At 39.1% G+C, this 13,332-nt stretch overlaps 1 protein-coding gene across 3 annotated transcripts in view; it reads left to right on the forward strand.

Annotated features, from left to right (window-relative positions):
* Positions 1 to 13,332, forward strand: part of LOC130911930 (cyclin-dependent kinase 16-like) — a 37,454-nt gene that overhangs the window by 13,478 nt on the left and 10,644 nt on the right. For all 3 annotated transcript variants that reach the window (XM_057829615.1, XM_057829613.1, XM_057829614.1), the window contains exons 2-11: positions 1,274 to 1,444; positions 1,639 to 1,785; positions 2,362 to 2,480; positions 7,035 to 7,163; positions 7,238 to 7,294; positions 7,377 to 7,491; positions 7,747 to 7,841; positions 7,941 to 8,003; positions 8,079 to 8,202; positions 10,897 to 11,017. In XM_057829615.1, the coding sequence (XP_057685598.1) occupies positions 1,327 to 1,444; positions 1,639 to 1,785; positions 2,362 to 2,480; positions 7,035 to 7,163; positions 7,238 to 7,294; positions 7,377 to 7,491; positions 7,747 to 7,841; positions 7,941 to 8,003; positions 8,079 to 8,202; positions 10,897 to 11,017 (1,088 nt within the window). In that variant the 5' untranslated portion in view covers positions 1,274 to 1,326. The remainder of the gene's footprint in view (positions 1 to 1,273; positions 1,445 to 1,638; positions 1,786 to 2,361; positions 2,481 to 7,034; positions 7,164 to 7,237; positions 7,295 to 7,376; positions 7,492 to 7,746; positions 7,842 to 7,940; positions 8,004 to 8,078; positions 8,203 to 10,896; positions 11,018 to 13,332) is intronic.

Consider the following 13,332-nt stretch of genomic DNA (forward strand, 5'->3'; position numbering starts at 1 on the left):
TTTTGGAGCCGGCTGCAAAAAGGCAAAATCATTTGCAGCCTCTGGCGTTACCTAACGGTGAAGGGGTGTAAATGCTCTCAACCCAAAAATTTGGCATGCATACGTCTGAACAAGCGTAAATAAAGCAATTGATGTGGTAATCGCGGGAAATGCATTTTTGCACATTAGGTTTACAATGCATTCAAAAATTGGAATTATAATGGGTGTCTATGCTACAAAAAATGTAAAAATGCTATGTTTCAGTATCAAAAGTAAAATCTCATTGCTGCAATGCCTTAGAAAGCTCAGCAGGTGGCATTTTGAAATTCAGGACATTTTAGACACCCCCTGGAAAAGGCAGCTCTCTGGTGTTTTTTTTAATATGCTTTTTCTTTGATTTAAAGGTGAGAAATTCGAAAATTTACAAAAAATGTAGACAGTGTAGCATGAGGGTTAATTAAACTAGCTTCCAAAATGGCTGCCCCTCTTGAAGCTCGTCAGAAACAAAGAGCTGTAATCGAAATCAAAAGTCAGATGGCAAAATTATGGCCACTGCTTTTTGGGATTCTGAATGTGTAATCCTTGTGGATTTTTTGCCGAAGGGGGAAACCATTAACTCTGAGGTATATATTGAGACTCAAAGGAAGCTCAAAGCAAGAATTCGACGTGCTTTGCCCAACTTGGACATGGCAAATGTGCTCCTCCAGCATGACAATGCACGTCCTCACACAAGCATCAGGAGGTCATGACCGTGGAGGTCATCACTTCATTTGGATGGACTGTGATACCACATCCGCCATATTCTCCTGATTTGGCACCGTCAGACTAACACCTCTTCCTCTTCCCGGAGTCCTCAAAGAAGGACTCCGGGGCAACCGATATGCCAATGATGATGAAGTGAAAATTGCTGTCAAGAATTGGCTTAGAGATCAAACGGCTGAGTTCGATAACACTGGTATACATGCACTCGTTCATAGGTGGACTGTAGCTCTTGAGAGAGGTGGAGACTATGTGGAAAAGTAAAAATGTAATGCCCACACTTGTACCTTTCTTTTGATGTATAATACATGTTGCTATTATAATTTGTACATAATAAAGTTGGGTGCATTACTTTTTGAATACCCCTCGTAGATTGCTCTTGTGCTATATATCAGGTAGTCAACCTTTTCTATTGAGACAATCCTGCATTTTTGTTAGTCCTCACTAGTAGAAGCCCAGACTTATCCATGTTTGCATTATTTTCAGAAACTAATTTGCTTATCTTATTAATGGGACATTGATGACATGTGTGCAGGTGGGTCGTCCACGCTGGCTGCCCCGCCCCCCTCAGCTTCCCGGCCCCCCCTCATGGAGAGGATGAGGAAAATCAAACGGCAGTTGTCCCTCACCCTGGGGAGGGGAGGGGCTGGGGGAGGAGACCGGACACTGAGCGAACACCAAGAAATTACGTCGCACAGTGACTCGGGTATTTATTGCTCGCAACATATCACAATGTTTTGCAATCCTAATTAACGTGCATTAACTCAATAAAGCATCTGCACTTCCTCTTTATTTTTACTTAATTTCGCAACATACTTTTTTTAGCTTTTGTATTATATAATTTGTTGTATCTGCGTCAATAATGTATTTCCATTCCATTTTGTTCTTCTAACCTTTCAGAGGCCGGCACCCTTCGTCCTTCATCGGGTGGAGTGAAAGTCAGAGGGTCGTCTTCATCAGTTCAGTCTCTTTTTCAGTCATATAGCCGCCGACCTAGAGGACTGGGACGCAGTCTGAGCTCGTACTTGAACCACAGCAGCAGACTGGGTAGGACCTGAGTGTATCGTCTATAGAGATGGCCATTGCAGCCAAAATTCTTTTAAAGAATTCCGTGCACAAAATTTCTATCCGTCGGTTTTTTTCCTGTTACTTATAGAAAAAGAAAATAAAAATGGGGTCTTTTTTTTTTTTATGTCAGCAGCGTTGCCCTTTGAATAATAGAAACTGATCAAGCAATCGTCCTAGAAGAAAATATTGAATTAATAAATAAATTGCCGTATTTTTAGGATTATAAGGCGCACCACCAATTAATGAGTTTAATTTCATACATAATGCGCACCAGATTATAAGGGATATCAGTGCATTAATTTACTGCATTTGTTCTTTATTTTGTTAATTGATTATCTGTTTAGTTGCTTTATTTTGCTTTTATTTATAACCAGACTTCATACATAAGGCATACAATTTATTAGGCACACTGGTAACTTTGGGGGGGAAATAAGGGATTTTAAGTTCACGCTATGTCTGGGGAAAAAAACAAAAAAAAGCTTTGTCTAAGTCGGCCTGCGTTGTGTCCTCATTGTGTGTCCTCATGCTTGTCCCTTTTGTCCCATGTGCAAACAGAGATAGTCCATGAGGATGTTAAGATGAGCTCTGATGGAGAAAATGAGCCAACGTCCTCGTCAGATGATGTCCAGAGTCCAGTCCGAGTTCGAATGAGGACAAAGAAGATATCTACTGAGGTATGAAGACAGCCTATTACCCTGCTGACTTAGGCTTCACTTGGCTTGATAATGAAATCCTGCGTCCAGAAAATGTCAGTCTTTCTCTGCTCAACTCTCTCTTGAGAATGGGCGATAATTTAATATCAATATGTATCGCCTAGGGTTGCATCTATCGATTATTTTAGCAGTCGTAATAAGTTCGAATAATCGAGTATTCGCATAAGGAGCATGAAAAGTTAAAATACCTAAGCTGAGTCTCAAGCGGTATAAAAAAATAAATGATTATCTAAATTAGGCCTGAACGATATTGGAACAAACTATTGCTGTGTTTTTTTTGGAGTTTGCGATATATTGCGACATTATATTGCGATATTAAAAAAAAATATATATATATATATATATATATGTATATATATGTATATATATATATATTTTTAAAAATAAATAAATAAATAAATAAATAAAATAATCACTAGTTGACTTGAATAGCTGTTTGGAAAGACTTTGGATGACTCACTATGACCACAGTGTACACTACAGTATTCCATCGTTTTTCGTGGTTACTAGGGACCAGAACCCGCCGCGATAAGTGGAAAAACCGCGAAGTAGCCCCCCCCCCCCAATTTTTTTTCTTTTTGTGTGTGTGCTCAATGTATTTATTCAGATTTAGCATTGGAAAGAGATACATATAAGACATGTTTTTTCACTTTTTTCCCGTAAATCATCGTAAGTATGATTTATGAAAATGTATATATATTATATATTTTAATAAATGGTTTTTACGCACTTTAAATGTAATATTTATGATCAGTTTTAAACATAACTGTCCCACCAAATCATTTTTAAACAAGAATAAAGTACTGTAGTAGAAAAATGCTTGGCTTTATTAAATGCTTCTGTTTACCTAACCTGGCTGTGACTCTTGGAGTGACATGTAGAAATTACAAACTCCTCATGATCACTGCTGGCGTTTGTTTTATATGTCTCGAATGTCTCCAAACACATACGCACACCCCACACACACACACATTCATTCCAGCCTGCGCTTCCTTGCAGAAACTGTTTAACAAGTTAAACGATGATTGACAGATTGCTGCCCTTGTCATGTCCCTTCTTTGGCAAGATCAAAGACATCGTTAACTTTAATAAGCAAGTGCCGCAGTGACTAAAGGCCCAAGTACACTGCATGCGTGATCGTTGCGGTTCCGGTCCGACTCCGGTAAAAAATAGCGCCGGAGCCAATCCGTTCCCATTATATCCTATTGTTCAACGTATACCGGCCGCGTCAGTGCTCCGGCTTGACTGCGAACCACCTCCGGCGTGCCGCATGCCTGCCGGATGGTATAGGCTATTTTCTATTTTTGCCAGACATGCATCCGACAAAATGGGCGGAGCTGGGCCTGGACGTAACAGCCCAGGTACCTAATCACGGTTTAAACACGAGCGAAGATGATTGTTGAGCGCTTCATCATGGAGGTGGAAACCCACAAAATCATTTATGATGCAGCAGATCCTTTCTATAAGGACAATATAAAAAAGGAAGCTGCAAGGTGTCCTATTATGTGTGTTTTTCTGTCCTGATCTCATCATGATGCAGTCATGTCTGTCTCTTAATTCCAGATTAACTAAAATATCAATATGCAAAGAAAATATGTGCTCTCTCTCTGCTTCTCTGATGAGTATAGACTCCGTGTGTTTTTCGTTGTTTTAAATGGCACATTATCGCGCGCGATCACACGAGAGCTCACGGGGGGTGGGACGAGGTTGGCGGACTGCAGCCGTGCAGCAGCCGGTATGATTTGCCTGTTTTTGACGGACTGCGTGGCACGCAGGCAACACTGAACCGGACCGGAACCGCAACGATTACGCATGCAGTGTACTTGGGCCTTTAGAGCTGGGAGAGGGGGTGAGGGAGGCTGTGCGAGCGAATGGAGCAGAACAAAGGCTTGTGGATTGAAAAAAAAACTATCACACGTCCTTGCAATGGGACTATCGTGCATGCGCACATCGCGATGGCGATGTTTAAACGATATTTCGTTCAGGCTTAATCTAAATACAACAAAAGAACAATTGGCTAACTTACATTGCAAAAGCCCGCTGGCTTAAATGCTATAAAATTATAAGGTTTTTTTTTTTCAAAGCTCTTAACAAATTGTTCAAACACATATTCCCACAAAAAACAACTAAATATACCTATAAACAGGGGTGCACATAAGTGGTCCGCATGCGCGCATGCGTACTGGACGTAGACAAACGCGCTGGCCCTCAACGGCTTCCATACGCTTTTGCGTACCGATGGCTGCGGCGGACATGAGAAAATAACTTCTCAAAATGTCGAAGAGGCAGGCCACACTGAGTAATTACTTCCGTGTTCCCCCACCCCCGTCAAAAGACAGACAGACGACAGAGACGTCACCGGAGCTACCGATAAAAAGGACTTTTGCTGAAAAGTGGCTACAGGAAGTACCATGGCTAGAAGCAAATGATGCTCGCACGGAAATGCGGTACAAAATGTGCCGTGAGAATCCCAATGTCACCGATAAGAGAAGCATATTATGTAGGGTCAAAGAATTTCAGCCATCCAAACTTTGAAAAGCACGAAAAAAACAGAGAGCATGTGGCAATTAAGCAAACTATCGATGTCAAACAGGACCCCACTCGCCCTATGGACATGTGGCGGAATAAAGGTAATGAACAGCGACATGCACTGACAAACGTGTTTTTGCTCGCATTTTACAAAGCTAAACATGCACTTTCAATGAGGTCTTATGAGGAGGACATCCCACTTTTAAAAAGGCTTGGAGTTTATGTGGGAGCCGCATAATGCCCTTTATTTTGAATTGGTGCTTTTTATTTCTTTACATTTCACTTCAAAGTAATTGCAATTTTGTTGTGCCAGTTGATGTTAATCAAGCATTAATTGTTAATATAATTAATTAAAGTTAATTGGCTCTAAGTAAAGCTTGTCATAAATTTATTGCATCAGGCGGGTCGGCTCTCAACCTCAATGAGGACCAAGTCACATCTCCAGGTCCTCCTCTGAGAACCTGGGCAAAAAAATTATGTGCACCCCTGCCTATAAACTAAATTACGAATGCATTAAAAAAAAATTAGCTCCAACAAAAACTAAGCTTATGTCGGTCTTATCAGGGAGCAGCTGCATTCAGCCATGTGTAATGAGTTATGTCATATTCACTGTTGCCACTAAAGGGCAGTGTATTCCCCCAAATCAATAAAACTACATGCAACACACTTTAAAAAAAAATAGTACACCACTTTGATTAAACGAATACTCGAAGCTGCAAAATTTAATTCAAATCTTTTTTCTAATCGAATTACTCGAGTTACTCAGTTAATCATTGCAGCACTAGTATGACCATTGACCCACCTTCAATATCAATATAAAATGTTCTCGATAAAACATTCAGTAATCTTGCAATAGACTTCAGGAATAAGGTCCTTCCCCAAATAGAAGAGTTTAGTTATCCCCGATATACTTACATACACGAGTGAGGGAAGAATGGAGTTGGAGATTGACAGGCAGATCGGTGTGGCGTCTGCAGTGATGCACACTCTGCATTAGAGATTGACTGATTATCCGCTGGGCCAATTATAAGCGCAGATATTTGGAAATTTGACATATATCAGTATCTGCCTTTTTCGAGATGAAAAAAATCAATTTAAATCTGGGTTATTTCGGCTCAGATGCAGTCGCACCTCTCTTTCCTGCCTGCTTTCCATGATCACGTTTGTGACGATGCCGGTGCATATATACATAATAATAACAAATTAAAGCCTGTCTTTTTTAACGAAATTTCCCAGTTAAACAAGACTGTAAGATGGATATTCAATAAACATTTATATCTTGCGTGTCTGTTCTAACAGGCGGATTGTAGATTTTACATTTATTTTCATCTCCTCGCGTTGGCAGAAAAAAAACCAAAACCAAAAAAGTTTTCTCAATAATAGTCTACATATTTTTATGATCATTATAAATGCATTTACACAACGAAATAATGCTGGAAAAGTTTGTTAAATATATTTGTCATATGAGACCAAAGCGCCACATTTGTTTACATTTAGCGAAGCCTACACAAGTTTCCGTATAGCATTTTCAACAATCAATTTGAATCCTTTCCATATCCCACTCCTCCCGCAGTTGTTTGCTTTTCAGTTCCCCTGTCTTTAGTTTTTCACTCCTATAGCTGCTCCATATCGAAAAGGAAATACCAGGATGCTCACGGAAGGCACCAGGGCACGGGAGAGGAAGATTGAAAAGCGCCTTCTCTGTTTTATCCAAATTATTTTATTTAACATCCATACATCGTTTTAGTATACAGTAAATATATGAATATATATTTATTTTTTAAAAAGTTAGCAACAGAGAAGTGAGGCCCGACCCGACCGTAAATAATCACACATAAGTCGCTCCCAGGGATATAAGACACCCCCTCTGCCAAACTATGGAAAAAAAACTGCGATTTATAGTCCGAAAATACGGTAGGTAATGTAAGATGAATTAAGAAGAAATAAATATGTACATTTATGCATTTCTCTTCGTTTGTTTCACAGGACATCAACAAACGTTTGTCATTGCCGGCAGACATTCGTCTTCCAGACGGCTACCTGGAAAAGTGCAATGTGATTGGTCCAGCGCTGTTCGAACAACCAATTAGCAGGCGGCTGCGTAGAGTCTCTCTGGTATGTATCTGTTTGTTTTTGTTACTATGGAACTTGGTGTTATCGGTAATTCTCCCGTATCCTTTTGTATGCAGTCAGAGATTGGCTTCGGCAAATTGGAGACTTACATCAAACTAGACAAACTGGGAGAGGTCAGAATGACTAAATTTTCCTAACTTATCAGCATGTCTGTCTGTGTATGACCTGTCTGTGGGTCTTTATGTGTATGTCTAGGGCACCTATGCCACCGTATACAAGGGCCGCAGTAAGCTGACAGACAACTTGGTAGCTTTGAAGGAAATTCGGCTCGAGCACGAAGAAGGAGCCCCGTGTACAGCCATCAGAGAAGGTGCTTGTGGGAGGTCTTTGTCAACTAGCCTTGTCAACAAATTTAAACAAACAAAAAATTCCATTGCAAATTTTGACAATCAAAGGCAAACAATCCATTTTGACTGGGAGGCGCTGGCACCGAATGATCGCTGTTAGCCCTCTAACTCAAAATTGGTTGGGCATCTATCACCATCAATGGCAGCCAATGAGTTAAAAAAAAAAAAATAATTCAATGCATAGATATTCAGTGACACGTGTGCTTTTTGTGTGTCAGTATCTCTGCTGAAGGACCTGAAACATGCCAACATCGTAACACTTCACGACATCATCCACACACAGAAGTCCCTCACACTGGTTTTTGAGTACTTGGTGAGACACATAAATGCATGCATGCATACATGCAAACAACATATTCCTGCATAGGTTTTACATGGTTACATGTTTCAATTTGTGCATTTGTCGTTTTAGGACAAAGATTTGAAACAATACCTGGACGACTGTGGCAATATCATCCACGTGCACAACGTCCAAGTGCGTGGTCGTCTTATCGTTGCGGTTTGTTTCAAACCTGTTGACGTGATGGTTCCATGTTATTCTGTCTTTCAGCTTTTCCTCTTCCAGTTACTGCGAGGGTTGGCCTACTGTCATCGTAGGAAAGTTCTCCATCGAGACCTCAAGCCCCAAAACCTGCTCATTAATGAACGGGGAGAACTCAAACTGGCCGACTTTGGTGAGTGCTTCTTGTCTTCTTCAGTGGCTATCGATGCATGGGAAAAAAGCTGTCTCAACTTTAAATTTTACGTCATCCAATTTCATTTGAATTTTTAATTTGTGTTAGAATGTTTACGAAAAAACGAGTTAACACTCTGAACTCAACAATCAAAGTAAACTAAGCTTCAGTTTAAGTAAATCTTTAACATTTTGCTCCAACCTGGGCTGGAACACTTGCCATTACCGTGGCAGCGTAGCGTGTGGAGAACTGAGCTAAATAACCTGGCTGTCTGCCCATTTGCGAGGAGTGCTTTTGAAGGCATCCTGAGTGAGGCTGCAACCATTTCACACAAATTCCGATTTAAAGTTCAGTTTACTCAGACATTTAAGTATGGAACATATGCTTCATAACATTAATGCATTTTGTTTGTGGAGCACTTTTAAAGATGCTTAAAGATGCTATATACAGTGCCTTGCAAAAGTATTCGGCCCCCTTGAATCTTGCAACCTTTCGCCACATTTCAGGCTTCAAAAATAAAGATATGAAATTTAATTTTTTTGTCAAGAATCAACAACAAGTGGGACACAATCGTGAAGTGGAACAACATTTATTGGATAATTTAAACTTTTTTAACAAATAAAAAACTGAAAAGTGGGGCGTGCAATATTATTCGGCCCCTTTACTTTCAGTGCAGCAAACTCACTCCAGACATTCAGTGAGGATCTCTGAATGATCCAATGTTGTCCTAAATGACCGATGATGATAAATAGAATCCACCTGTGTGTAATCAAGTCTCCGTATAAATGCACCTGCTCTGTGATAGTCTTGGGGTTCTGTTTAAAGTGCAGAGAGCATTATGAAAACCAAGGAACACACCAGGCAGGTCCGAGATATTGTTATGGAGAAGTTTAAAGCCGGATTTGGATACAAAAAGATTTCCCAAGCTTTAAACATCTCAAGGAGCACTGTGCAAGCCATTATATTGAAATGGAAGGAGCATCAAACCACTGCAAATCTACCAAGACCCGGCCGTCCTTCCAAACTTTCTTCTCAAACAAGGAGAAAACTGATCAGAGATGCAGCCAAGAGGCCCATGATCACTCTGGATGAACTGCAGAGATCTACAGCTGAGGTGGGAGAGTCTGTCCATAGGACAACAATCAGTCATACACTGCACAAATCTGGCCTTTATGGAAGAGTGGCAAGAAGAAAGGCATTTCTCAAAGATATCCATAAAAAGTCTCGTTTAAAGTTTGCCACAAGCCACCTGGGAGACACACCAAACATGTGGAAAAAGGTGCTCTGGTCAGATGAAACCAAAATTGAACTTTTTGGCCACAATGCAAAACGATATGTTTGGCGTAAAAGCAACACAGCTCATCACCCTGAACACACCATCCCCACTGTCAAACATGGTGGTGGCAGCATCATGGTTTGGGCCTGCTTTTCTTCAGCAGGGACAGGGAAGATGGTTAAAATTGACGGGAAGATGGATGCAGCCAAATACAGGAACATTCTGGAAGAAAACCTGTTGGTATCTGCACAAGACCTGAGACTGGGACGGAGATTTATCTTCCAACAGGACAATGATCCAAAACATAAAGCCAAATCTACAATGGAATGGTTCAAAAATAAACGTATCCTGGTGTTAGAATGGCCAAGTCAAAATCCAGACCTGAATCCAATCGAGAATCTGTGGAAAGAGCTGAAGACTGCTGTTCACAAACACTCTCCATCCAACCTCACTGAGCTCGAGCTCTTTTTGCAAGGAAGAATGGACAAGAATATCAGTCTCTCGATGTGCAAAACTGATAGAAACTTACCCCAAGCGACTTGCAGCTGTAATTGGAGCAAAAGGTGGCGCTACAAAGTATTAACGCAAGGGGGCCGAATAATATTGCACGCCCCACTTTTCAGTTTTTTATTTGTTAAAAAAGTTTAAATTATCCAATAAATTTTGTTCCACTTCACGATTGTGTCCCACTTGTTGTTGATTCTTGACAAAAAATTAAAATTTTATATCTTTATGTTTGAAGCCTGAAATGTGGCGAAAGGTTGCAAGGTTCAAGGGGGCCGAATACTTTTGCAAGGCACTGTAGTTATGAAAAAAGGTAAACAAGGTGCAGGATTAGAACATGAGCATAATGAAACAAATGGATATAAACGGAATTATAATTTGAAAACCATTTTAAAAAGGTGTTTTTTTTTAACAGATTTTTTTATATAGGAACATGTATACAAGTATGGCAATGGAGAAGGCTCTCTTAGCGCTCGAATCTAATGTATTGTAAAAAATGATTCTTAGTTTACGAGACTGTTGAGGAAAATAGTGCAGTTGTCCAAGGTGAGGGAAAAGTGACGGTCTTTGATGGAGCTTCTTGGTCATTGGTGATGAATGTTTTTTTTTTTTTTTTTGCTGGTAGTTCAACTCAGTTAAACAAGTTCACAATGTTAACTTGATAAAATGATTGTTGTGTTAAATTACTTAAAAGAATTGAAGAATTAGTTATGCCCACTTAAAATCCTTAGTTAGCATGACTAATGGGAAGTTTTATTTTTTTACACTGTGTACTCGTTCTATTTGTACACATAGTTCTTCTAAATTCTTGCTTTTTTTCCCAGTTGATTCAGTTCTTTGCATGCCTTCTATATTTGTAAAGTTGATTCTCATCTTGAGACGTGGTGGTTTAGTTATGTGATTTGGTGTTGCAGGTCTGGCCCGAGCCAAGTCAATTCCAACCAAGACATACTCTAACGAAGTGGTAACACTGTGGTACCGCCCACCGGACATCCTGTTGGGCAGCACCGACTACTCCACACACATTGACATGTGGTTAGTTACTGTAACAACTAGGAATGGGCCAATACCAGTTTGTCATGGAACAATAACGTTGAGAAAAAATCTCGGTATCAGAATTAAAGCTCTAAAATGTATCAGTTTTAAAAATTGGTGGTTAAAGAAAAGGGTATTCTCATTGATTCTCATTGAAAATTTATTTTTAAACAAAAGATGGAATACTTGGTTTAGTTAAAAAAAAAAAACTGACTCCATACTAAATTTAACTGAATAAATATTTCAATTCTTAAATTGAATTCTTAAATTTTGCAACACTTGTAAGCTATTTTGTAAACACAAGTGGTTTACTTTTGCGCTCCTTGGGGGCTAGCTAGCTCTGATGGTCGCTTATGCTCTACAGAAAATATACAAATATTTTTCAGCCATTAACGATTAAACTTAATAATGCATTAAATGCCCTGGCTCCAAAGAAATTTAAAAAAATAATAAAATAACCATGAAAAACAACACAAGAAAATGTTCATTAAACCATGTACAACCAAAAGGGGGAAAAACAGCATCTACTAGACTTGTCTCAGAGTTAATCTTTTATTGGTCATTCATTTAAATACCGTATTTTCGGACTATAAGTCGCAGTTTTTTTTTTCATAGTTTGGCTGGGGGTGCGACTTATACTCAGGAGCGACTTACAGTATGTGGGAAATTATTAACACATTATTATATCATTTCACGTTATTTTGTTTTGGAGTGACACTGATGGTTTGGTAAACTTTTTAGCATGTTCTTTATGCTATAGTTATCTAAGCCTGTCGTAATATGCAATAATTCTATTTAGGCCATAATTTTTCCGCTGCGATTTATCGCCTCGTGTGCACCTGTGTGCGCGCGTGCGGCTGACGTGCAGTTAAAAGTTCCGCTTCCTTGTTACCAACTACGCAAAATGCATTTTAGTTCTTTTTTAGTTTAGTGCAGGTGGAGGGAAAAAAAAAAAAAAAAAGGTGACGCTTACCATTGAAATGAGGTTGTGAATGATAGCAAAATATAAGCATGGTGTGTGCATCCATGAACTGGGTCGTCGAATGACGATCTCGGCCGGCGGTCCCCCTCCGTTCGCCAGTCTTTATAAGTTAAGGTGACAGTTCTTATTGTGGTAACATCGCCTAAGAAATCACCAGCTTCGTCAGGTTTCAAATCATTTATTCCATCAACTCGCCGTGTGTCCACTGCTATTGACGCCAGGATCGAAACAGAAAGCAAAATAGCGCTGTCTTGCTCACCGTCACCCCTGCGGTGCGTTCAGGTACAGCAAAAAAAAGTCTGCCACATTAGAAGCCGATTCGTTACATTATTACAGGTACTGTACTATATTATTGTTATTATTGCTATTATTATATTATTGTTATTTTGATTGTTATTCATATTTTATTTGTTTTGCTCTTTGTAATTGCTATTTGCAATAGTAACAGCAGTATTTATTAAGGATGTAGTGTGGGTTTTTGGGCTGTGTAAAGAATTATTGGAATTATAATGTATTCTTATGGGGAAATCCTGCTCGACATACGACCATTTCGACTTACAAACAAGCTCCTGGAACGAATTAACTTCGTATGTAGAGGTACCACTGTATTACACATGCAACGCCATAGCAGAAGCTATGAGGGGAAACGTTTTCATTTGCCTAGATGCTTAAATTACTAAGTGGAATTTTATTTTTCTTAAAAAACACATTTTATTTCTTCTGTGTTTCTGTGCAGTATTAATATTGTTGTCTTTTACTTAAAAGAGGCATGGTCTATTGTTTTTAGTTGTGATTTCCTAAAAAGTATAGTGAATTTAAGAGTAAACATTTATTGCGTTTAAATGGGTGTACATGATCTATTAATATATACTGTATTCTCACAGTGTTTTTGTAATTATTTCTTTTTTAATTGGGGGGGTGCAATAATATCGCATATCACAATAATTTATGAAATAAATTATCGCACACTAAAATTTGTTATCGCGACAGGCATATAGTTGTCTGAATAACTCTTAAAAGCTATTTTACGTTAACATACCGGCAACGTTCGCATTTTGTTCTCCATGCATCACGTAACAGTATCATACTGTACACTTATTCAGCATGTTGTTCTCTATTGTATTTTTATTTTAAATTGCCTTTCAAAATGACATATCTGTTCTATATGTTGGATTTTATCAAGTAAATTTCTCCCAAAAATGCGACTTCTACTCCGGTTCGACTTATATGTTTTTTTTCCCTCTTTGTTAGGCATTTTATGACTGGTGCGACATATACTCAGGTGCGACTTATAGTCCGAAAAATACGGGGACTATAAAATTAAAAAGAAAAA

This window comes from Corythoichthys intestinalis, chromosome 2 (genome assembly GCF_030265065.1).
Source record: "Corythoichthys intestinalis isolate RoL2023-P3 chromosome 2, ASM3026506v1, whole genome shotgun sequence".
In the NCBI taxonomy this organism is placed as follows: Eukaryota; Metazoa; Chordata; class Actinopteri; order Syngnathiformes; family Syngnathidae; genus Corythoichthys; species Corythoichthys intestinalis.